The 26,162-nt window shown below is 33.8% G+C and overlaps 4 protein-coding genes and 1 long non-coding RNA gene across 7 annotated transcripts in view; 4 read left to right on the plus strand and 1 right to left on the minus strand.

Annotated features, from left to right (window-relative positions):
- The first annotated feature begins 3,330 nt into the window (after positions 1-3,330).
- On the plus strand, positions 3,331-5,143 carry LOC143623204 (uncharacterized). The gene is made up of 2 exons (XR_013151851.1): positions 3,331-4,203; positions 4,311-5,143. It is a non-coding gene; the product is annotated as an uncharacterized LOC143623204 (long non-coding RNA).
- A 2,826-nt stretch (positions 5,144-7,969) lies between these two features.
- On the plus strand, positions 7,970-8,537 carry LOC143623159 (early nodulin-like protein 18). Its single transcript, XM_077094127.1, has 2 exons — positions 7,970-8,003; positions 8,101-8,537. The coding sequence occupies exons 1-2, from the start codon at positions 7,970-7,972 to the stop codon at positions 8,535-8,537; spliced, it is 471 nt and encodes a 156-aa protein (XP_076950242.1).
- Positions 8,538-13,021: 4,484 nt separating this feature from the next.
- Positions 13,022-26,162, plus strand: part of LOC143623262 (calcium-dependent lipid-binding protein-like) — a 147,217-nt gene continuing 134,076 nt past the window's right edge. The window contains exons 1-12 of one of the 2 annotated variants that reach the window (XM_077094215.1): positions 13,022-13,039; positions 13,117-13,246; positions 14,249-14,350; positions 14,463-14,513; positions 14,592-14,712; positions 14,775-14,896; positions 14,980-15,078; positions 15,151-15,231; positions 15,308-15,393; positions 15,458-15,683; positions 15,778-15,942; positions 16,673-17,201. In XM_077094215.1, the coding sequence (XP_076950330.1) occupies positions 13,142-13,246; positions 14,249-14,350; positions 14,463-14,513; positions 14,592-14,712; positions 14,775-14,896; positions 14,980-15,078; positions 15,151-15,231; positions 15,308-15,393; positions 15,458-15,683; positions 15,778-15,942; positions 16,673-17,029 (1,515 nt within the window). In that variant the 5' untranslated portion in view covers positions 13,022-13,039; positions 13,117-13,141 and the 3' untranslated portion in view covers positions 17,030-17,201. The other variant, XM_077094214.1, reaches the window with a different exon arrangement.
- On the plus strand, positions 18,706-20,331 carry LOC143623205 (glyoxylate/hydroxypyruvate reductase HPR3-like). The gene is made up of 2 exons (XM_077094163.1): positions 18,706-19,325; positions 19,807-20,331. The coding sequence occupies exons 1-2, from the start codon at positions 18,822-18,824 to the stop codon at positions 20,329-20,331; spliced, it is 1,029 nt and encodes a 342-aa protein (XP_076950278.1). The 5' UTR covers positions 18,706-18,821.
- On the minus strand, positions 20,388-25,749 carry LOC143623260 (polygalacturonate 4-alpha-galacturonosyltransferase-like). 2 transcript variants are annotated; one of them, XM_077094212.1, is made up of 9 exons: positions 25,617-25,749; positions 25,311-25,494; positions 24,495-24,592; positions 24,249-24,417; positions 24,114-24,160; positions 23,041-23,375; positions 21,977-22,334; positions 20,892-21,479; positions 20,388-20,804 (listed from the first exon to the last, which is right to left on the minus strand). In XM_077094212.1, the coding sequence occupies exons 2-9, from the start codon at positions 25,450-25,452 to the stop codon at positions 20,529-20,531; spliced, it is 2,013 nt and encodes a 670-aa protein (XP_076950327.1). In that variant the 5' UTR covers positions 25,453-25,494; positions 25,617-25,749; the 3' UTR covers positions 20,388-20,528. The 2 variants fall into 2 exon arrangements, with proteins under 2 accessions (XP_076950327.1, XP_076950326.1); XM_077094211.1 differs by having other exon boundaries at positions 25,311-25,497.

The following is a 26,162-nucleotide window of genomic DNA, read 5'->3' on the forward strand; positions in this document are numbered from 1 at the left end:
ACACCTCTTATAGATCTCTGTAACTCTTTGTAAACTGTTTACTTTTGAGGTGGTAATTCTTTATTGATCAATTTCATTATCAGTCTCTTCATAAGTCTATATATACCTCTAGGATCCTAAAAAGTCAGATAAAATTAACAATAAAAGTTTACGGAGTTTTAATAACACGAGAAAAAGATCGGGGTCAACCACTCCTCCAATTGTGTAGATTTTGCTCTTTTACCAACATACATTTACCATAACTTAACAAAAGAAATAAACGTATCACTTTGATTTGAGTTTAAGGTTTCTAATTTTCATATTTTTTAAGGTTGTCACTATGGAGGGGCTTTAAAGCCCTCCATGTCATCGTCATGTCATCGCCACGTAAGAAATAGGCTACGAACCCCTTCTCCATATCGTCTTGTATGTGTGTGTATGAGAGGGGGAGAGAGAAAAAAAACGCATGGCCCCACCACCACTTTCCTTAGGCGCCCATCGTTGTAAAGTTGCCCCCCCCTTGAGCGCCCATCGGCGGTGTGCAGAGGCTTCGGCGCCCCATTGGAGCCCCCAAGAGCACCTATAGCCAGTAGCGAAGCTTGGAATAAGACACCAGGGGGACTCAAAATGTATACAAAGTTTCATAAACGATGGGGCCCGGGATCAAATTTTTAGCCGAAAACGGCTAAATTTACACTACCTATAAAAAATTCGGACGAAAATGAATAAATTTACACTACTACGAAAACGGCTAACTAACCTTCGCCCCTGCCCATAGCGTATGGTCTAAAGGTGACAATCATATTGAGTTGACAGGATCGAAGTCATGAACTTATGTCAAGGGTATCCACAAAGTCGTATAACTTGAGCATGATCGCATGTAATAATACATTTATGTGAACAAGTCAAGTACACAAGTCGTAAACGAGTCAAAAATCTTAAAAACAAGTTGTATTAAAGTTGTAAACAAATTAACCTATGTCACGTAGTCCACTCTATATTGTTTTCAAACACGAGGGAAAATACAAACATTTGAAAGTACTCAACGCCATCTTTCGTCTCTCACTACGAATACGCGTGCCTGAAGCTCATACCCAAGTTGGCTACAATACGATGAAAAGGGAGAAAGTGTAATCACCATGCCTCGTCAAATTGGTCATTAGATAAGCTTTACCAAAAGCTAAAAGGATGCTCTAAATGCTACAAAAGACACTTTAAAGTTTAAAGTACACACCATATACCAATCATTTGCCTATAGCATCTCATTAACTTCCTAGTTCCCAACTTCCATTAACTTTATTTATGTATGCATAGTTTAAATATTTATATAACATTTCAAAACTCTTTGAATGTTGTTTAGAAATTTGTTTAGTTAAACAAGAGTATTAGTATATAAATAAACTTAGGGATTATACTTGAACAACAAACACATCAATGTAAGTGTTACATATCTATACCAACACAAACCGACCAAAAGAAAAGGCAATGTCATCTATGCTTATTTATCCAAATTGTAACACATAAATTCCATTTTTAGTATGCTTATCTTTTTGCCCAATAATAATCACTACTTGGAATTTTTAACTTTTGGCCTCACAATATAGTTTGTGCATCAACAACAATCTTTAGCCTCATAATGTAGTCCATTCACTAGAAATTGTTTTGTAGCCTCATAATTATTATCTGTTTAAAATAAAGAAATGTTTTAATGTTTTTGATGCGGTAATTCATCGCCTTCGATCCTACACCAACCAATGCGCAATGTCTAGTATTGTCTACAATGCTGCTTACTTGCATGGTTGGATAACAGGTCGAACCGGGTTCAGGTTGAATATGGTTGATGGCTCATTAACTGTAAGCCCTTATAAATAACCTGGTGACGTGCATGCAAAAGTGATGAACGACGACTTAACTGTTATTATAACCACTGTTCAAGAGAACAGAGTATTATCATAAATTTGGAAAACACATAGCATCTAAACAAAAGTACAACCCTATCACCTTCAACAGTAATTCCTTGTTTACTGGTTATATGCATAGATTTATAATGTAATTTTTTTAAATATAGTATTAATTAATATAGTCTTGTGTTCTCAAAGAGTTATGATGGTCTAAATAAATTATGTTTTTTAAAATATTTAATAGAAACCATTGAGAAATTATAAACATTTATCTTTATTAGTCCAGTTTCAGATGTATTCTATTCAATTAAAATATTCATATAGGAAATTAGTTAGTGGCTGGTTGGTTGGCTGCTGTTATTAAAATTTGAAGCTAATCATATTGGGCTTTGCATAGCTTTGGATCTTCATAATTAAGTGGTTCGTGGGCTGGGCTCCGGAGGCATGTATTTAGATTCACCCCATTTATTTCCGAGCTATACAGTGTAAACCCAAAAATAGTAAAATACTAAAATGCAGTACTCAAATACAAAAATACAACTCAGTAATCAACTAGGTTTCTTTAATGGGGCAAGTTAATGGGTTATCTAATTTTCTTTTTATAATAATCATATTACACATTTAAGAGTACTAAAAATAAAATAAACCATTGACTTAACTGGTCGTGTTTGTGTCAGCCCCGAAAAAACTATACATGTGTTTGGATTCTTGTACCTTTCATGATTTTCGAGTTCCTATGGAGTTCGACCGGCTAACGTCCGACCTGCGAACATGACCCATTTAACACCTCTAGACTATTATTCACATTATATATTAAGCATTCATATAACACTAACATGTCATGATATGTTAAAAGAGTCATGATAGATATTATGTATATTTCTGTTTGTTTTTACTATGATTAATTAATACCGAAAATGTTTAATTAAGATTAACCTTAATCGTGCTAGACTAGACTATCTTGACTATCCTTGACAATTAAATCATGATTGACATATAAAGATTGAATTGAACTGTTTCTCTACCACTAACTTCACTTCACCTGATTGACAAATATTTACCAAACTAACAAAAACCGTTGTTAGAAGACAAGCAATTGTGATGATGTTTAGGTGAAGGAGAAACAGAATTGCTGGTGGCTTTCTTTTGTTTGGTGGTTTATTTTTCTGGCATCACCTATGGTTTCAATGGAAAGAAAATGTTGATTAAATCATGAGGTACACAATTGTATTTAAGCATCACAAATTGTTGTAACGGGTTAACCTTTCTCCCGGTTATGTGGAATGTTAGTTGTAAGTTACTTATTTGAATTCCATAATCTTAAATTCAATCACAAAATTATATGGATAATCTTATGCTTTCTATTATGTTAATCACCATATTTATATAATCGAACTAGTTTAAAACCCGTGTAATACATGGATTTGTTATGAAACATAAACAATATATATAATGGGTCAAGTTATTCTACAAAGGGGGTAAAAAATGAAAATTGTGAGAAAGATTATCACCCATTGGATCAAATCCCAAACAAAATCAATGGTTGAAAAAGAGGCGGTGGCAATTTTGTAATATCAGAGACAATCAAGGGCAAACTCTTACCCACATCTCAAATAAGAATACATACTGTTTTTCCAATCGTCTTCTTCAATTCTCTTCACTACTATTCTTCATTTTTTCTCCTCTGAACACAAACCCTAGCATCTCCATTAAGCTATTTCAATATCAAATAACCTCCATCTAGAATCAATGGCGACATCTCCATCAGCGGCAATCGTATATCCAACCGAACCACCGTCACCGTAGGCTACGCTTCCGATTTCGTTACTTGAAGAACAACCGATTGAAACTATAAAGAGAAAGGCAACAAGCAAATACGTTCTGAAGAAGCGAAAAGCAACTTCAAACGACGGTACATTTTAGGTTTTAATTTTCATTTGTGTTGAGTGTTTGTTGAGAGCCTGTTGTGTTATTGTGTCATATTAGATTATGTGTGTTAAGAGTTTGTTGAGAGGTTGTTGTGTTATTGTGTCATATTTGATTATTTGTGTTGAGTGTTTGTTGAGAGGCTGTTGTGTTATTGTGTTATATTAGATTATTTGTGTTGAGAGGCTGTTGTGTTATTGTGTCATATTTGATTATTTGTGTTGTTTGTTGAGAGGTTGTTGTGTTATTGTGTTATATTAGATTATGTGTGTTGAGTGTTTGTTGAGAGGTTGTTGTGTTATTGTGTTATATTAGATTATTTGTGTTGAGAATTTGTTGAGAGGCTGTTGTGTTATTGTGTCATATTTGATTATTTGTGTTGAGAGTTTGTTGAGAGGTTGTTGTGTTATTGTGTCATATTAGATTATGTGTGTTGAGAGTGTGTTGAGAGGCTGTTGTGCTATTGTGTCATATTTGATTATTTGTGCAAGTGTTTGTTGACAGGCTGTTGTGTTATTGTGTTATATTAGATTATTTATGTTGAGAGTTTGTTGAGATTATTGTGTCGTTTGTGCGGTTAGGCTGTTGAGATTATTACCTGTTATTGTGCGCAAAATCGGCAGCTGAAAGAAGAAAGCTACAAAGCAAGGCGAAAAAGAGAGTTCTAAAAAGGTTGGCTAGAGAGGTGGATTGATTGAAGACAGAATATATGGTTGGTATGTGTTATTGTGTCAGATTTGGAATGTATGGTTGGTATGTGTTATTGAAGACAAAATGTATGGTTGGTATGATTGGTATGTATTTTGGTTCGTTTCGAATATTATATGAAACATGCATTGTATGATCGTATTTGTCAATTTTAATATCACTATGTTTATGATGCAAAAATTGATTAGTTTGAATGGTTTATGACAACTGAAAGTATAAAAGCTAGAAATATGACACAATGTGAATTTGACACAATTACCATTATTACACAATAAACTTTTAAAATTGGTTGTTGCTTCTTTCTCTTTAATTCTTAACATTTAGACTAAAAAACATTCCAGTATGACACAGTGACCATTATAACACAATAAAAGCTAAAAGTAAACCACTCAATTCAGACACAAAAAATTTACTGAGGCTATGAATATGACACAATGACACAATGTGAATTTGACACAATGACCGTTATTACACAATAAAACTTCTGAACTGGTTGTTGCTTCTTTCTCTTTAATGCTTAACATTTAGACTAAAAAACATTCCAGTATGACACAATGACCATTATAACATAATATATCAAATATGACACAGTGAACATTATAACACAATAACAGCTAAAAGTAAGACACTCAATTCAGACCAAAAAATTCCAGTATGACACAATGAGAATTAGACACAATGACCATTATTACACAATAAACTAAAGTAAAAATTTATTCAGACTCCGAATCTTGCAAACAAGAAACTCCTGAACTGGTTGTTGCTTCTTTCTCTTTAACGCTTTGTAAGTATAACTTGCAAGTGCGTATATTGTGACCAACACTTTTGCAGAAACCACATCCCCTTTGTTTGTCCCCAGCTTTACTAATTGCTATCTCACGAGCTGACTTGAAACGTTTATGACTCCCACAACCTTTTGTTCTTGTTCTAACAGAATTTCTGATTGTAACACTACATGGTTCTTTCATTCAAGTCATTTATGTAATCTTTGACATAATCTCTATAAAGACACAATTGTTCTTTCTTACTAACCAATTTATTTATATTATACTGGTGAGCAAACCTAAGTTGACGAAGAACAGCTTCAACATCTACACGATTTTCCCCAAACTCTTCGGGCCTAAAAGAAGAAAGTGACGTATTTGAAATAGCTTCCTTTCTCCATCGCCTAACAATATACTTCTTCGGAAATTCTGTTACGAAACTAATTCTAAGAACATAAAAAATATGTCTACATAGTAATCCGAACAATTCAAATCTTCTGCAGCTACATGATATTGTTTGATCTGCACCTCGATACATAACCTACACAAAAAAGAACACAAACAAAAAGGATTAACAAAAATACACAATGACACAATGAATAACCTTAATATTACACAAAAGAAAAAAAAGAAAAGATATAATGACAAGACGAATAACATTAATATTACATAATGAAAAGCAAATATAAGAAAAAACAGAAATAAAAAGAAACATGAACTGAAACCTCAAAAAATGTAGAGCATGGATGCTTCAAATCCTCAATTTCAAACTTCAAAAAATTGAGGGCCATTTCTATTCAAAGATCAGCCAAGCACTCATGATCACTTAAGCCATATTCAGAAAGAATTGAGGGCCGTTTCTCTTCAAACTCATCCGTTGTAACAGAATCTGTCCACACAATCTGAGCTAATTTTTCTTTGAACTCAGCAACATTAGGCGTCGCTGGCCCAACCTACAAAAGAAAAAAAACAGTAAAAAAAGACGCAATGCATAAATATGACACAATACAGAAACAAAGTAATGTATAAATATGACACAATGCATAAATATGACACAATACAGAAACAGAGTAATGCATAAATATGACACAATGCATAAATATGACACAATACAGAAACAGAGTAATGCATAAATATGGCACAATGCATAAATATGACACAATACAGAAACAGAGTAATGCATAAATATGACACAATGCACAAATATGACACAATACAGAAACAGAGTAATGCATAAATATGACACAATACCTTACTAGTCACTTTCTCCCAAATATGCCACATACATAATCTATGTCGGCTATTTGGAAAAACATCCTGAATAGCCCTCTTCATAGCAGCATCTTGGTCAATAACAACTAGTTTAGGTGCAGAACCAAAAAGCATTAGCATATGCCCTCAATAACCACCTGTATGTGTCAGTAGTTTCAGATCCAAGAAGCGCAGCACCAAGTGTAATATTCCTATTGTGGTTATCTATACCGGTGAAAGGGACAAACACCATATCATACCTAGAAAACAAAATCAAAAAGTTAAAAACAAAAAAAAATTACACAATGAATGAAGAAAGACACAATGAAAATTTGAGTCTTACTTGTTTGATCGATAGGTCGCATCAAACCCTACAACATCACCAAAAACCAAGTAAGACACAATGATGTTACAAAAAGGCACAATACTTGTAAATAAAAATCAAATAATACAATAAAAATCGATTTATCAAATTGAAGCAAAAACATTAAATCGATTCAATACACTTTGAATCAAAAAATCGGATGAGAAAATAAACTGAATCAATCAATTGAATCAAAATAAATGGAGAAAAAATCGTACCAGATCCATCATCGTTCATGGCAGAATTTGTATATGAATTCGTACCAAATCCTTCATCGTTCATAGCTTGAGTTCGTAATCTTCGATTTGATTTCACCGATTAATATGTACAATTTGTTTAGATTTGTTGATCGATTCTTATATGGTCGATTGTGATATATGGGTACCCTGTGATATATATGGTGTAAATTGATAACGATCTGAGTTTAGAAAATAAACCAATAAAGTTCCAAAAATACCCTTCCTTCCTATAATCAGGTTGATGGGAAGATTACCATGTGTCATAATCCTATTCCTTCTCATCCTTCTCATTTTTTAATCCCTTTGTATTTTAACTTTACCCTATATATAATTCCAACAATCTTATATCTACTTTGAAAAGCTATTTATAATTTTTTTTATTTAGATTAATACGCAAAAGTACATATGTGATAATTTATGCGTCAAACTAACATATGAATAATAATGATAATGTGATAACTTACACAGAGCTCGAGCTCGGCTCGTTTCAATCTCTCTCTCTAAAGCTTGAGCTCGGCTCGTGAGTAGTTTTTCAAGCTTGAGCTTGGCTCATTTACTATTTATTAATTAGTTTTTATATACATTTTTTTAAGCTTGATAAGTGAAGCCCGAGCTCAATAAGTAAAGCTCGGGCACGGGTTTGGGCTCGTTTATTAAACGAGCTTACTTTTGGCTAGAGCTCGGGCTCGTTTAATCTCGGCTCGATCGAGCCGATCTCGAGTAGCTCACCGGCGGCTCGGCTTGTTTGCACCCCTAGCCGGACCAAACTATTGACACTTACCATTCTCTATTAGTCGTATCAAATAAAACATTGTTCGTGTTCATTCGTTTTTGTTCATGACTGTTCACGAACAAGTTCATTTCCTTAATGGTTAGCTGTTCGTGAACAGTAGCTTCACTAACAAACATGAATATGGCCTTGTTCAGTTTTATAATGATTTTGACTTTGAACTGAAATTAATGTGCAGTATTCAACACGAACTCGAACCAGACGGTGATTCTAACCTACAACGAAACAACGTTTCATAGCTGCAGCATCGATAACTCTTCTGATTCCGATACGTTCGTGTACACCCAAGGGAACGTGATCGGACAGCCTTTGACCGTCGCGGTTCCCTTGACTATCGAAGGACCAAACTACTTTTTCTCGGACGCGAATGATGGTATTCAGTGCAAGAATGGGTTGGCGTTTGGAATCAACGTGACTCATGGCGTCGGACTTCCACCGAACCTTAACCAGCCTCCACTGCCTCCGTACGTTGACCCTCCATCGAACGCTGACGGAAGTGATACGACAACGGTGACGAATCAGCCAAGTGGAACTGGATTAAGTGGTTCTGATAATGTGCAAAGGGTGGTGTATTATGCACTTATGTCATGTGGACTATTTGGTTTGTTTTTTTAGTGTGAAAGGAAAATGGTGGTTAAATTTGGTATTGGAAAAATGTTTTGTTTTGAGAATTTGAGGTGATAAAGAGTTAGAAAGTAACTTTATTGATGGAGTTGAGTTATAATTATATGAACCTTTGTGGTTAAAAACTTAAAATAACATTTGTTGGATATCTTAAGTTAAAATTTTTAATTTTTTTAATGGTGTGATAGTGTTTTGATATTCGGATATCCATAAACTTGAGAACTATTCTTCATCAAGTCAGGTTGGGTCACACTAATAATATGCGGATTCAACTAACCGTTCACCATGCTCTATTGCTTGTGTATCTTTATGTAGATATCAGTTTAGCCAGATTAAACGATAATAGTTTTAATCAAAACTAATTTATAGTATAGTCGGGATTCAGGAAGATTAGATAAGAGTAAAAAAATTATATTACTAACCAAAAAAAGGCAAAATCATAGACTTCTAAAGAAAAAATGATTAAATTTTATTTTATTTGTTTTCCTTTGTATTATTTGGTTGTTTATCTTTTGCAAGTGATTTCTCTTTTTATTTTAATAATATTAGTCTTTAAAAAAATAACAATAAGTAATTAATTCAATTAAAAAGCAACCTTACCAAAAGAGCAAACTCATTAACTCAACACACAATTCAACCTCTCACGGCATGGGATGGACTTTACACAAAATAAATAAATAAATAATTTACGGATTTAAAGTGTCACATGTCATAGTTTATATATGCTATAGTCTGAAAATGTACGATGAAATAAAACAAAGCATATAAAACAAGTTATTTTGGTGGTCATGTGACAAGTGTGCTCCATACCTGAAACTGACTCTCACATTATGATTATTGTTATCAAAATGTTATATATTTGGTCCATATTGACCAAAACCCCACACCCTTTTAAACCTATCTACATCCATCAAATGTGGTTCCTTTTGTGGATCGACACATGCCATATAAATGGTATCGGAAAATAAATATCTAGAATCTAAAACAAAAATTTAATTTATAAAGGATTTATATTTAGTAGAATAGGCTTTGCGATTCAAAAGGAGATAGCGGCGCAGCTTGTTGCTCGCTTATCCATTATCCAGATGTAGCTTGATTTGTGTTATATATAATGAAATTGTTTGTGTTATTATTTATAAATAAGTTAAGAAAAGAATTTGTGCAATGTCATGTGAAAAGTGTTCATGTACCTTTCATGTAAATAAATAAAAGAGTACATGTGTCACGACATCTTTTCTAACCCGTTTTTCAAGTTTAGAATATCAAAGCTAAAATACATGTAACAAGTTACAAGCTAAAGGATAATTAATATACAAAATAAAGTATCAAAATATATAGAAAATGTGTTATTATGCTTCCTTCTTTTGTGGATCAATCCATAAAATATAAGTAAATTACAAATTTTTAACTCTTAAATCCTGGCATATTATGCTTTTTAACTTTTAGAACAAACACCAACAAGTTGCCGGTGTATTTTTTTTATAATTTTATCTTGCAGACTGTAGAGATTCTGAATCACCATAGACCAATGATAAATAACCTCAAAATATCATTTATTTTGACAACCACGTGTTGAGATTTCAAAGGCTTAGCAAATTGGTAACTCGGAAGTTGGAAGAATTGTAGCACTCAAAACACATTAAAGTAGGTTTTATTGAAATATAATAACATCCTTCAAGTTAAAGTAGGGGAATTCACAAGTTTTTATAAAGTTTTTGATTTACAACCTAGTAATCAAAACAAACCAAAAGATAAACTCTAGTTGTGGGTTACTATACTTGTTACAAAATTATGCATAAAATTAAATTTATAACAAGCTTGGAGTTTGGACTTCCTACACACTAAATTTCGTAAACTGGTTTCAAAATTTAATTTTCCAAAAATATATATTACATGAACAATTAGCGAAGAGCTAATGAATAAGGTATTAGAATGGAAATGCAAATGTGGTTATCAGTTATTTTTTTGAGACACTATGGTTTCACAATGTTTTACTAAATTTTGTGCAACACGACTACGACTATGTAAAAGAATTCAACAAAGTCGTGTGTCAAATGACTTCACATGTAATGCTAGACAACATATCCATGTGATGCAATCTATAACAAGTTATTTTTCTTAAAATGGTTTATATATAATTAATTAATTAAGTTTATAAGGTGTGGCCTAAGTGGGTACCCATTACATAACGTGATTTTTTTTGGGGTGCAGTGAAACCCAAAATCAAAGTCATGTAGCGGGCCAACAATGATGTGCATTCACTCATGCTACATTTAATTATTAGTTGAAATTTTCTTCATATCCTTACAAAAATAATACTCTTGGTAAGGGGCATGAAGATTTTGATAACGTTAAACTTCATTTAATAACAAATATCTCCTTAAATCAGTTCACAAAACACATCATGACATTTCTTTTTAACTTTTATCTAAAAAAAACTCAAAAACACGCATATGATATTTTATAGCATATGCGTGTATAATTGATCCAACAACAATAAGGTGGAGCTAGATGATTGATGTAAAATATGAAAAAGAAAGGAACAGAGATAGTGAGTGAGATGACAGATTGACAATGACTGATGTTAATCATTTAATTGCATTGTGCTATGCAACAACGCCACACTCAAATAGGGCATAAACAAAGAAGGGGAGGGGAGGAGCGGCAATGAAAATCATGATTGAGTAGCACGTGACATGATGGTAGGCGCGGAAACACCGTCCTCTCTATTTCTACACTCTAAAACCACTAAGTGGCTTGCCTAGCTTTACTCTCTCATACTAAAAAGAGGTTGAACTACTCATGCTAAATACAGACTTGACTGGCAAACACAAACCCAAAATTTTCAAAACATGTCATGAAACGGGTATTAACATAAGAGACTTCATTGGTATGGTACATGTATGTTATATGATGATAGCCAATGCAATTGGCCGTTTGGTCCAATGATACGAGGGGTGATGATTAAAGCTTGAGATCTTTGAGGTCTTAGGTTCGAAATCTTCCTCAAATGAGTTTTTATACAGTGGTGGGTTTCTCATTGATAGTGTTAATTGTTCGAGTCAGATTAAAGGATCAAAATCAATATGTACAGTTGACATCCAAGCTAAAAAAAAAAAATACTTACTCCGGTATTGAATTTAGGGGTGTTCAAAGTTGGATATCCGGACTTTTCGGATTCGAGATATCCGAGAAAAAATTATTATTAAAAAAAATATAAAGAACTACTTTTTAAAATATTTCGGATATATGAAAAATTGTCCGAAATTTCCAAAAAGTTATCCGAAACATGTAAATAATATTTATTATTTAATAATTAAAAGAAGTATTTCGGATAGTTCGGATATCCAAAGTATCCGATAATTTTCAAACTCACTATCTGAATCCGAATATGAAAATTCGAATATTCGAGGTTTGGATATCCAAAATTTCTTCGAATAATTTAGATAAGAGTTATCAAAAATTTTGAATACAGACACGAATTCAGATTTTTTAACACACATATAATAATGTTTCTTTATGACGATCATTGAAATATTATTTTTACCGATAATAATAATAGTAGTAATAATGGTTCTTTATGACGATCATCGAAATATTATTTTTACCGATAATAATAATAATAGTAATAGTAATAATAATCTATAATATATATAAACGAAGATATAAAAATCCTACGTGTCGCGATGTGGTCGCTCCCTCTTTTTTTGAAGTCACTAGATTTGCTTGATTTTTAAATAGAGGCTTCTCATTCATTTGACCCGAATTCATGGGTATGGGTCTTACCAAACCCAGATATTCATTAAACGGGTTATAACATCTTATTAAATAAAAAATTATTCTCACCAAATTATTGATGTAAAAATCTTATAAAATATGATATAATAAAAATTAATATCTTATTTGTTTTAAAAAATATATATATTATTTAAATTAAAAAAACCAATTTTATAGTAAAAAAAATAAACGGGTCTTGGGTCTCATCAAACCATAAGTATATTAACTTTCATAAATATTATTTATAATTAAAAAAACCAATTTTATAGTAAAACAAAATAAACGGGTCTTGAGTCTCATCAAAATCATATAACTTTTAAACTGAGTTATAACATTGCATTTATTTGTAAAACAAATTATTATCAAACCATAAGTATATTATTAACTTTCATACAATAAAAAAATATAAATTCAAAAAATAAATAAATATTAGAGCAAACAATATAAAACATCCGGGAGAAAAACTAGTAATAATAATATAAAAAGAAAGAACGTTACACGATGATTCACCACCTCTTCCTCTCTCATCTCAAATTCTGCAACTGAAGCAAGCAATTGGTGGCTTCAACAACACCGACGGACCCCATCAACGGTAAAAGCAACAACGAAGCCGATTACGGGTTTTTGAGAGAGAAACAAACAAAACAAAACCCCAAATAATAATAATAATAACACTTGATCCATCTCAATTAATTACAACTATCAATCAATCGCTGGTAAACTAACTAATTAATCACTCATCTCTATCTCTTCAACTTAATCCTAATAATATTAATATTCTTGCTTTTCACAGATTAATATAAACAACTTGATTCACAATGGGCTTGATTACTGGGATCCTCATGGGCACCATATTCGGGATTGCAATCATGGCCGGCTGGAAGCAGATGATGAGATACCGAAGCAGTAAACGAGTCGCCAAGGTAATTAATTGCTAGGGTTTGGTAATATTATTATATGCTAGTCAATTTCATTTCTAGGGTTTTGTTTCAGTACTGATTGGATCTTACTTAGGGTTTAGGTAATCTGCAACTGTAAGGTTTAATTAGCATCAGTATGAGCTGTATGCCTGTATGATTGTGGTTATATGTGACAGTGATGATAGATTATCCGAGAAATGTTGAATTAGGGGTTTATTTACTTACACTGCTGAGTTTGTTAGGTTTAATGATAGGATCTGATATTAGGGATCAGATTTTTTTTTCGGGAATACCGATACCAAACCGATACATACAGTATGGTATTTGGTATTCGGTATTTTTCAGTATCTGATACCGGTTATTTTTTTTGGTATTTGGTACTGGTTGAAAAATGTATTTTTGGGTATTAGGTATCGTTACTAGTACGTTTTTTTTCTTGTTTTTCTGTAGAAATTGATATGGTTTTTGGGACTTTTTTTGTATGTTTTGACTTTTGAATTTGGTATTATCCTAGAAATGTTATATTAGGTTTTTTTTTTTCACTTTTTATTTGATTAGGTTTAGTGATAGGATATGAGAATGGGATCAGATTTTTTCCCATACCGAACCGATACGGTGTTTTTTTTGGGTAGCGATACTAGTACTTTTTTTGGTATTTCGGTATTTGGTACTGAACTACTGATTGAAAAATCTAAAGTTTCTTTTGGTATTAGGTACCAGTAGGCGGTGACCATACCTTTCGTTCTTTTTTCTATTGAAATTGATACGGTTTTTGGTGTTGGTATTATGTTTTCTTGATTATGAATGAGTTTGATTCGATTTTTGGTTTCTTGATTACGTTTAGATAAGAATGAATTCTATACAATAAATGAAGATTAGAAAAAAAAACCAAAGTGGGTACCGATACCGGTATGGTATTCGGTAGCCAGTTTTGTCGCAATTTGGAATCCGTACGGGTATGGTACCGATGTCATCCCTATCTGATATGCTTTGTTTTTTCCTCAGGCAGTTGACATAAAACTCCTTGGATGTCTCAACAGAGATGATTTGAGGAAAATATGCGGTGACAACTTTCCAGAGTGGATATCTTTCCCTGTTTTTGAACAGGTTGGTACTTTCTATATACACATAATTACATTAGCTTTGCATCATTGTTATCTTGTTTTTTAACTGTGAAACTATCATAAAATGATTTAAATCGTTGTTTTGAACGTGTCAGGTGAAATGGCTGAATAAACAGTTGAGCAAACTTTGGCCATATGTTGAAGAAGTAAGTTCTTTATGTTCAGTATTCAATATATATAACCTTGCAGGCTTACTGAAGTTTTGTTAAATGATATATGTTTAGGCAGCCCGTATTATAATTAAGGAATCTGTTGAGCCACTGTTGGAAGATTATCGCCCAACTGGAATTACATCATTGAAGTTTAATAAACTTTCTCTTGGAACGGTACCACCAAAGATTGATGGTACTATCTTAGGCTTCAATTTTGTTGTTTTTAAAGGGTTTATAATTACTTAAAATGTGCAGGTATTCGTGTTCAGAGCCTTAAGAAAGGTCAAATAACAATGGACATAGATTTGCGATGGGGCGGTGATCCAAATATTGTTTTGGGAGTTGAAGCTGCAGTTGTTGCTAATTTACCTATCCAGGTTAGATTAATCATCTTCTTTTATAATGTTTATTATGAATCATTGTGCTAATATAATATTATGTGTTCTTGTACTGTTTGCAGCTGAAGGATCTGCAAGTGTTCACAGTTGTTCGTGTTATTTTCCAACTCTGTGAAGAGATACCCTGCATATCTGCTGTTGTTGTTGCTTTACTTTCTGAGGTATTACTTATATTTGATTTTGAAACATGTGATACTTGATGCTTATTGACAATAATCTGTATAATTTATCAGCCACCGCCAAAAATTGACTATACATTGAAGGCTATTGGTGGAAGTTTGACTGCCATTCCTGGACTTTCTGATATGATTGATGTAAGTTTGTGTATGGCATGTGACTGATATCATTTAGACATCATCATAATTCATGTTTTATTTGTAATTTGTGTAGGATACTGTGAAGACGATAGTTACAGACATGCTTCAATGGCCACATAGGATTGTTGTTCCAATTGGTGGTGTAAATGTGGATACAAGGTAATAATAGTTTAGTTCTTGGTTTGTAAAAGATGCAAATTTTAATTATTTTAATATTATGTAGTGACCTGGAGCTTAAGCCACAAGGACTGGTCACATTAACAATCGTTAAGGCGAATAATTTGAAAAATATGGAAATGATTGGAAAATCTGATCCTTATGTGACTGCATACATTCGACCGCTTGAAAAGTTCAAAACAAAGGTTATTGATAACAACCTTAACCCTGTCTGGAATCATGTACTTGAGTTGATTGCAGAAGATAAGGAAACACAATTTGCTGTATTTGAGGTCAAAGCTTAAAACCTTTTGTTCTGTTTAGAATCAAGCATAACACGTTGTTAGTTGAATAATAATATGATTATATGTGGTGGTTCCCACACAGGTGTTGGATCAAGATATCGGGCAAGACAAGCGTTTGGGGATAGCAAGATTGCCTCTTATTGATCTTGAACCGGAAGTTGAAAAAGAAGTTGAATTGAGATTGCAACCGTCACTTGATATGCTCAAGATAAAAGATAAGAAAGATAGAGGAACTCTTACAATCAAGGTATGTAGTTAGTAACAACTATATGTAATTTGATTATTATGGATTATGAGTGCTTGAGCCGGATTTGAACTCAAACAAAATTGAACTGAAAAATTTGGAATTAGAGTTCTTGAAAATCTTTCGGTTTTGGTTTGGGTTCGGGTTTTTTGGTTTTACTATTTGGGCTTGAAAATTTCGGGTTGAAAATAAAACTGGCTCATAATAATGTATTTGGGCGTAAATCTTTTTGTTAGTTAATAATTAATCGCCAAAGTTCTGTTTTTGCAGAAACATAAAAGCAAATTGTCGCTTTTTGTTTGGGTTCGGTTTTAATTACATGCAATATCGAAACCGATTGCAATGTTTGGCTTTTACAAAAAGATAAAAGCAAACTGTCGGTTTTTGTTTAGGTTTGGCTTGGTTTTTTCGGTTTTAGTTACATGCATCTTGAAACCGAATCGAAAGTCCGGCTTTTACGAAAACACAAATGCAAACTGTCGGTTTTTGTTTAGGTTGGTTTGGTTTTTTCGGTTTCGACTAGATGGAATGAAAGTTCATTGTTTACAAAAACAGAAAAGATTGGATTTTGTTTGGGTAGGGTTCAGTTTTTTCGGTTTTAATTACACGCAACACCAAAACTAAACTGAAAATTCAGTTTTTGCAGAATCATAAAACTAAACTGTCGGTTTTTTTTTGGGTTTGGTTTCATACATCATAAATTCACTAATTATACATTGGAACATGCATATAGATCAAGTATCATCAGTTTACCAAGGAAGAACAAGATGCTGCTATAGAACAAGAAAAGAAGATTCTAGAAGAGAAAAAGAGACTCAAAGCAGAAGGATTAATTGGAAGCACCATGGATGCCATCGACGGAGCCGCAGGGTTAGTCGGGTCAGGTGTCGGACTAGTGGGCACCGGGGTTGTTGGCGGGATTGGGCTGGTTGGAAGTGGGGTTGTTGGTGGGCTCGGGGCAGTTGGTAGCGGGCTAAGCAAGGCTGGAAAGTTTATGGGGCGGACCATCACGGGAACCGGTTCGAAAAAGAGCGGTGCATCGACTCCAGTGAACACGGTTGAAGAAAACGGTGGGGCTAAACCTCGTTAACCGGTGTCGGTTAATATGTTGTTTATTAAAAGTTAAAAGTGATTTACTTGTTTTGTGTATTACGCGATATTAATAAGTAGATCGACTGTAAATCATTGATGGGTTGTTAATGTGGGAATTGTGGATATTTGAATGATACTGTTATTCAGGAAAGTGAGTGTTGAATTGTAACCTTTTATGGATGTAAACATGCATTAGGATTTAAGAACAAAGGAGCAAATCTTATTCTTATGCAGTGATCATAAAATAATAAAGTGTAAAAAACAGGAATTAGCATACCTTAATTTGCTTGAAATGAAAATTTGGATGATTGGATGAAGCTGTTGATTGATAATCTTTTGCATTAGAAAACTAGAATAATTGAGAAGTTAGGTTAGTTAAGGTTTCCGTTTATGGAGGTGAGTAAAACTATAAATAGCCTAGTGAATAGTTGAATATTTCGTCCCTACTATTAAGGTTTGTTATGCAAGACTTGGGGCTGCAAACGAACCGGACTAGACGAGACCTTATTCGTATTCGTTAGTTAAGTTTTTGTCGAATAAACGAACGGTTCACGTATCGAACGAAAATTCGTGTCCTTGTTCTTTCATTAAAAAACTGAGCTTGTTCATGTTCATTCGTATCAGTTCATTAATATTGTAAACGAAGGCAAACAAACATCAATGAACACAATCAGGCATAAACAACGTAACTGGACGCTAAAGAAAGATAGCGGGCATTAATGGACAGAGAACATAAACGACCCTAACGGGAAAATGAACAGATCGACACTAACGAACATAAACGATGGCATATTAATTCGAAAATATGCATAGCTTCAAATCCATAATCAGGAATTACACCCAAAATACCTATAATAAACATAAACGACGGAGGAAGTCGGGGAACTGAGATAACGATCAGTTATTCGTTGTTCAATCCAGGAAACTAACTACATATTCGATCAATCGATCAAACTTTTGTATATTCTATGGACTCCTATGTTTTTTTAACACGTCATTTTTATTCTCCACCTTTTAAGCATTTTGTGAGGTTTAAACCTTAGTCTTAGATAACACCAACACCTTTACCATCACACCATAAGGGATGGACCACTCGTACTTTTAGTAAAGGTTTTTCTTTTGGTACTAAATAAATTCCAAAATTACTCATATACGTTTATTAATCTATGTTAGTTATGCATCGAGACTTTCAAACATAGAATATACAAACGTTTGATCGAATATGCATTTAATTTCATGGATCGAACAACACTAACTTCAACAATAAACAACGTCCAAACCTTTTTTTTTATATCACTACTAGAAGCAAAGGCCAACACACCATCACACTTTTAAACCTTAAATAAAAACAACGGAAAAATTAAAGTACAAATTAAATTAACGTGTTAAGTGTGAGAATCAAGCAGTGTAATTATATTTACAAGTAGTGTAATTCCACCGTGCACATTTTGAAAATCCGGTTCGTTCACAACCCATGCTTCCGAAATCCGGTTCATTCACAGCTTACTTAACAAATGTAAAGAGTAAATGTGTAATTATGCAAAATTGAAAATTGGCCTGTTTAGACATTAAATAATAACATTTCTTGAAGAACAAAAATATTATATATACATGCAACAATGCAACATATATATCGATGTATCATGTATATAGTGTTCCATTTTGTAGGGATCCAAAGAGTAATATTATATGATTATAAAAATACAACTAAAACGGATCATGTCCACCATATTAATATTATTCTTATAACTTTCTAACTTAACCTTCAGTTTCAAGAATTCAATCACTCCATGCAAACACCTATATACACAAATCACGCCATATACTCTAACCGGAGATTAATCGCTATGGAAACAACACCGTTAGCCCCTGCCATTCTCGTCCTTGGTCCACCGCTCGTTTTCAAAGCCTACGAAAGCGAATTTACAAAGAAATACAACTTCCTGAAGCCATGGAAAACCGATGTTCCTCTCCACCAATTCATTTCCACTCATTCGGATAACGTCAAAGCCATTTTATGTTCAGCCGTCAGCCCAGTGACCGGTGAGATCGTCCAAAGCCTGCCAGAGCTTCGGTTTGTGTTGGCTAGTTCCATTGGAGTTAATCATATTGACCTACAAGAATGCAAACGCCGTGGAATTATGGTGGTCAATGCCGGGTCAACCTTTTCAGAGGATGTAGCCGACATGGCGGTAGGGTTGTTGATTGACGTTGTGAGAAAGATTAGTGCTTGTAATCGACTTGTGAAGAATAGGGTTTGCCCTCCGGAAGGATACTACCCTCTTACTCATAAGGTTTGTGTTGCATATTTTAGTGTAATTGGATTGACTTGTTAATCAATGTAATCACATTATACATTAAACAACTCAGAAGAGAGAGAGGGGGGGGGGGGGGGGATGTTCCCTGACTATTGGTGTTGCATTAAAAATTTATTAGAAAATGAATTTTAGAATTTGTCACATTACCATCACACTTTAAAATATCGACGGCTTTTGATAAAAAAAATCAAAATGTAAAATGGTGATCTGGTTCATTTTGGACGCTTATGCTCTCGTATCTGGTTCACGAATTTTACAATCAAATCATGCTACGATCTTGTCTCATTCGAGTTTTATCTAGTTGAATATTTGGGGAGAACCACCAAATAATTTCAATATGAAATTGCTTAAACTAGACTCAGAAAATCCAAGTTTTCAATATCTAAATTCCCCAAGAGTTTATTTATAAGAAAATATTTAGTGTTTCTCTTTTCGGATATGGTTTCCAATTTTCCAGCTAGGTGGAAAGCGAGTTGGGATTGTTGGACTAGGAAACGTCGGGCATCATATCGCAACAAGACTTAATGCAATGGGTTGCGTCATCTCGTACACATCAAGAACCATGAAACCATACGCAACATTCCCTTTCTATACTAAAATTCATGAACTAGCGGCCAACAATGATATCTTGATCATTTCTTGTGCATTAACGGAGCAAACACATCACATGATCAATCGAGAAGTGATGTTGGTTCTTGGAAAGGAAGGAGTTATCGTTAACATTGCTCGAGGAGCAATCATTAACGAGAAAGAGCTAGTTGAATGTCTGGTTAAAGGGGAGATCGGTGGTGCTGGTTTGGATGTTTTTGAAAACGAGCCCAAGTTTCCCGAAGAGCTTTTCGAATTGGATAACGTTGTATTGACACCGCATCATGGTGCAGTGACAGAGGAGGCGTGTAGGGATGTTTATGATCATATATGTAAGAATCTTGATGCATTCTTGTCAAACAAACCTTTAGAGTGTGAAGTTATAGATATGTGAAAGAACATGTATGGTTTACAATTCTATGATAATCCAACTTTGGTTTCATAAAAAGTATACCAGAAAAGTCAACTATAACGTTCGTTGCTACAACTACCCGATTAAGGGGCTTAAGGGACTAACAACAGTTCACGAGCTAAAACAAGTAGATAGCAAAGAATCGAAGAATAAACAATGTGGGAACGTATCATTGTCGGTCATTCGTTAATCTTGCATCCTCGGACGTATGGATGGTCAAACTTGATGTATCTGACCCAATATGATCGGTATCTAGTCATAGCCAGCTCGAGCCACGGTTTCATGTTACCGTTGTAGTGAATAACGGCTGCATTCTCGATGTCACTCTTATCGATACTAGGATTATATCCCAAACCGAGTACATGCCAAGATTTGTCAAGCGGACGTGTAAGCCCATAAAACGTCATTAGCCCCGGTGGCAAAGTACCAAGCTTCCATAAAACGCGGTCTTCATTCTGATATCCAACAAATATATAACATTATAACAAGAACAAGATAATATTAAATTGAAAATACAAAAAAAAAAAAAAAAATTTACTGACCATATTTTGCCATTTGTGGTAAATGCCGGTAATATCTCTCTTTTTCCATTGCTTGAGGTCAAACATGTTCATCCCGTAAGCCCATCCACAAGCATTCGGGTCAAAGTTACGGGCAATATGAGGATTTGAGAAATTTAAATACTTATCAAAACGATGGAAGCTTTCGCCACACGTTTCAACAGCACCGTTGACTTTCCCGTGAAGGTCAACCTTCCACAACCCGGTCAAATCTTTCTGGACAACAATGTCGTCATCGAGAAAAAGTATTTTGTTTAATTTGGGATAAACTTGAGGAAGATAAAACCGAAGGTGGTTTAACATGGAAAGGTACTTAGGGTTTCTGTATTTTAGATTTGATGATCCGGCCGAGAGTGTTGTGTGATGATCCGCTTTGAAATAGAACTCTTTCATTGCGGCTGATTCTAGTTGTCGAAGAACGGGACAATATGATGAATTTAGCCACTTGAAGTCATCAACATTTTCTACATGAATAGTAGCTTTGCCAGGTGGATTTAATAAAAACCACATATTCATTGCTCCAAAGTTTAACTTATCAGAGACAAGATGAAAAACATGTTTCTCTGGTTCCTACATTTCCACCAAAAAAAATAATTAAGCCATGAAAATAACTGTAAACCGCAAACGAGTCAAACCATGAAACCTAGGCCTGTAAACGAACCGCACAAGCTCGTTTATATTCGATTATTTGATAAACAAACAAACGTGAACAAAAAATTCATTTAGTTAATTAAAAGAACATGAACACGTCTCAATCTTCATTAATGTTCGTGAACGTTCATTTAAATTAGCTTACGCTCGTCCGTTTACGTTCATTTATATTCGTTTATTTAACTTCGTTCATTTACGTTCGTTAATATATAAATTTAAAGCTTTCGGCCTATTACAGTTTACTATAGTTAAAATAACTTTTTAGGTCCAAAGCCTTTTTGTACAAGTTATGTTCGTTTATGTTCATGAACCATTCGCTTATATTGTTAACGAACAAATATAGACAAACACGAACATGCTCCGTTCGTGTTCATTCGGTTCATTTACAAGCCTAATGAAACCAAATAAATATTTACCTTAGCATTCATGATTGTGGAATTGACAACAACCGAAGCAGCCAAAACATTATCAGAGAAGAGAGCATAATGATACAGGCTCGGGTTTTCAAGATTCTCACTTTTAGGAAACTTTCTTTTCTCGGGTGGAAGAAGATAATACTCGATTGTTAACCGCATTGATAAACAATGAATTCCATTTGGGATTGTTTTAGCTGCTAATTGGCTTAAAAACGTGCTTTGTTTTTTCAAGCTGCGAACTTGTTCATCAGCTGATTGAAGCATGGCTCTTAACTTCCCCGTAACTAACTTGCAGTCATAAAGTTGATCTCTAGCTTTTGACAATAACTGTCCCATTGCTTTAATTGTCTCAGGGGCACTATAGTCAATGACAAGACAAAAAAATTAGAAAAACAAAATAATGTTTGGACCAAGTTATTTAGCAATTTTTGGTTATTTACAAAATTAATAAATAAAATGACCAAAAACTACATATAGGCATGTGAACGAACCAAACATTCAATGAACAGTTCATGAACCATTCGGCGGGAATCTCGTCTATGTTTGTTTATTTAATAAACGAGCGAACATGAACACAAATTTTGCAGTTAAACAAATGAATATGAACATATGCCTCACTCGTTCATTTATGTTTGTTTACGTTCGTTCAGTTAAATTCATTTATATTCGTTCAATTGTGTTTGTTAGTTTACGTTTGATTACGTTCATTTGTTTACATTCGTTAATATATTCATTAAAATATTTTGGTTCGTTACAACAATACAACATAGCCTAGTTTTAATAACTTTTTAGGACCAACAATCCGGTTCTAGCTCAATTATGTTTATTTATCTATGTTCGGTTATGTTCATTAGTTTACGTTCGTGAACCGTTCGTTTGCATTGTTAGAACAGACATAAACGAACATGAACATGCTCATTTTCTTAGCGAACAAACACGAACATGAAAACTCGTTTCTTAACTGTTTGTGTTTGATCATTTGTACAGTTAAATCGATACGAACGAACACAAACATCTCCGTACATGTTCACTCGGTTCATTTACAAGCCTAGTGGCATACTTACCTAGGGTTAAGATCATTATCTGTTGTTGCATCTCCTAAAGCACGTTGACTTTCTTTGACTCGGGTTTGCAGTTCACGAACCATGTCGGTCTTGTTCTTCATAGATGCAATGCTGATATAAACCCTAGCCATGATCATTTGGTCCCGTATTAACCGTACGGTTGTGTCTATGTTTTCATTATCGGTTTCTTTTCTCCATATACTGTACTTCCCGAGAACAGCAGAGTCAACTGATTTGGACCGTTCAATGGCTGCATTTTCAAGCTTTATAGATACATCATCATCTTGCTTCAATAAATCAGCTGCTCGTTTTTCACGTCTTTGTTCTCTCAGTTGCTACATAAAAGATTAACAGACCATGTTTAATAATTTGTTGAAGGTAGCAATTTTGACCTATTTTCTTATAAATGGGGGTCGGTTTGGGTCAAATGGGTCAAAAGTTGGGCAAAGTGAATTTTGATGTATGCAAACACCTAAATCATTTTATTCAAAAAACTTTGATCATTTATATAACAGTATAGTTTTAAAAGTCATCCAAAGTGAATTTTGCCTAAATCATTTTACTGAAAAACAAATAATCATTAACATTATAAAATTGTTTCAAAAGTGAAAATTTTGACCCATTTTCTTATAAATGGGCTGGTTTGGGTCAAAACGAGTCAAAAGTCATGCAAAGTAATCTTTAATGCATGCAAACACCTAAAATGTCTAATTAAAAAAAAAAAACAAGTTCATTAATATAACGATGTAGTTTTAAAGGTTGCAACTTCGACCCATTTTCTTACAAATGGGCCGGTTTGGGTCAAATGGATCAAAACTCAAAAGTTGTCAAAGTGTATTATATTGTATGCAAACACCGAAATCGTTTTATTTAAAAAATGCATGATCATTAACATAATAATATTAGAGGTGGCAATTTCAATCTGTTTTTTTTATAAACCGGTTGATTTGGGTCAAATTGATCAAAAGTCATCCAAAGTGAACTTTAGATGTATGCAAACACCTAAATCATTTTATTCAAAGACATGATCATCAATATAATAATATAATTTATTTGTTCAGAAGTTCAAATACCCTTCTAGCAAGGTTTGCGGGTGAATCATCACGTTGAGTATGATCAACTGCATTAAAAAAAATAAACATAAACATCATTAGACTTACATACGACTAAACTTATTTCCAAAACATTAGTAAAAAAACATGATTTACCATCTAAAAGAGTATCTTGTTTGGCTATTGTGGTCTCTTGTATGTTCACACTATCAACCACATTTTCTTGCCCGTCAAACTTCCAAGAAGCCGAAAAGTTGTTTTTCCTAAACGAATCAAGACTCAACAGTCCCATATCCTCTGTGTTGGCCTTGATGACATCAATAACCTAAATAGAACAGTTAAAGGTTACTAAAACTAAAAATAACAAAATAATAACGGTTTAAGACTTATTCAATATCATACCTCCTTTGAGAAAAGAGATTTGACATGTTCCAAAGCAAGCTTTGTTCTCCAATCGACATCCTGCAGTTCTTGATGTTTGCTAATTGAATCATTTTGATCTGCGTAGAAGAATTCGACACCAATTGTAATTCATCAAGTATAAATATAAACAATAAACAAACCGAACGTTTGATGAACCGCTCATAAATTGTTCAGCGGGATGTATGTTTATGTCCGTTCGTTTAATAAATGAACGCACATGAACAAGGAATTTCGTGCGATTAACTAAATGAAAGAACACAAACATAGGCCATGTTCGTTCAATTAAGTTCATGAACGTTCGATATGTCCTCGTTTACATCTGTTTTTGTTCGTTCATTATAGACACAAGCAAAAGTATTAACTATAAAACAAAGTTATAGATGAGTATCTTGTAAATTATTTATATATAAATTGTAATGAATGTTAAAAATACACCAGCACAAACTTGGTAGCCGGACCGACCGAACTGAACTGTTGACACTGACCATTCTCACTTAGCCAAATCAAATAAAACATTGTTTGTGACCATTGGTGTTCGCGAACCATTCACAAACAATATCGTTTCCTCAATAAGCGAACGCAAACAAGACTTTTTGTTCAGTTAGGTGTTCGTGAACCGTTCGCTTCTCCGATAAAAGCTTAACGAACCAACATGAACAAGGCCTTGTTCAGTTCAGCTCAATTCGGTTCATTTACACCCCTACCGACAACGCAAACATTCAACTTTACAAACCAGAAATTGGTAAAATGGCAAAATTGAAACACTATGAATCAATGAGTAAGCAATCAACTCACTTGAATAAATCCCACGGCCAATGAAGAACACCATAGGCACAAGAACCAAAATCAACACAAGGGTCACAACCGGAAACCGGTTTCCACCGCCACCGCCTCGGGTTCTATAATAAACACCTGATCCGCCTCTCTTGATCGCCATCTTCGATTAAGGATAACCCTAATCGCAGATCTCAGTATACAACTACTTGATCATGACAATAATAACAATAATAATAAATAATAATATTATTAGTATCAGTAAATTGTATTGCATTTGGGGAAATTGAAGATAAAGATTGAGACTTTACGAGCCCTAAGACTTACCAATGCAACTGGGTTGAGTAAAGATCGGTAATTGCTTACTGGGATTTGTGAATCTTGATCTGGGTTTAGATTTTTAGCGAATCTTGAAGGGTTTCTTGACTGTAATTCGTATAAATTTCTTTCTTGGTTATTATCTTTAACATCACAAAGACGCCATTTATGCCAGTGATTTGTTTTTAAGATATTGTTAGTGACATAAACCGTTGCTAGGTACGGGACTCTCGGCCAACTGATGTGGGTTTATAAATCAAATGGATTCTCGCACCTATAAGACTAGTTTTTTAGGTTGAGTTTTTCTGTTTGGTGTTGTTTTTGTTTGTACCCCTCAAGTTTGGATTTAAGTGAGTTTAAACCTTATGTGAAAATGTGGTTGATGAAAAGTTATCGAGTTTAGAACGGTTATCTCGGACGCCCACTAAATTTTAGTTATCTTTTGTTTGGTATGATGTAAAGAAATGGAATGGACATAAAAAATAAATTGATTGTTAACATTTTATTGTGATATTTCATGAGAGAACGCATTAACATCACATATTAGTAGTTAGT

Source organism: Bidens hawaiensis, unplaced genomic scaffold, assembly GCF_021521415.1.
Source record: "Bidens hawaiensis isolate Kalapana, Puna unplaced genomic scaffold, B.hawaiensis_p1.1 tig00003356_1, whole genome shotgun sequence".
In the NCBI taxonomy this organism is placed as follows: domain Eukaryota; kingdom Viridiplantae; phylum Streptophyta; class Magnoliopsida; order Asterales; family Asteraceae; genus Bidens; species Bidens hawaiensis.

Coding starts and splice junctions, on each gene's coding strand:
- LOC143623159 (XM_077094127.1), top strand. CDS start 7,970: ATGACTGTTCACGAACAAGTTCATTTCCTTAATG. Junction 8,004..8,100: donor ACAAGTTCATTTCCTTAATG/GTTAGCTGTTCG, acceptor ATTAATGTGCAG/TATTCAACACGAACTCGAAC.
- LOC143623205 (XM_077094163.1), top strand. CDS start 18,822: ATGCAAACACCTATATACACAAATCACGCCATATACTCTAACCGGAGA. Junction 19,326..19,806: donor ACTACCCTCTTACTCATAAG/GTTTGTGTTGCA, acceptor CCAATTTTCCAG/CTAGGTGGAAAGCGAGTTGG.
- LOC143623260 (XM_077094212.1), bottom strand. CDS start 25,452: ATGGCGATCAAGAGAGGCGGATCAGGTGTTTATTATAGAACCCGAGGC. Junction 23,376..24,113: donor CCGCAAACCTTGCTAGAAGG/GTATTTGAACTT, acceptor TCTTTTATGTAG/CAACTGAGAGAACAAAGACG. Junction 21,480..21,976: donor CCACAATCATGAATGCTAAG/GTAAATATTTAT, acceptor GTGGAAATGTAG/GAACCAGAGAAACATGTTTT.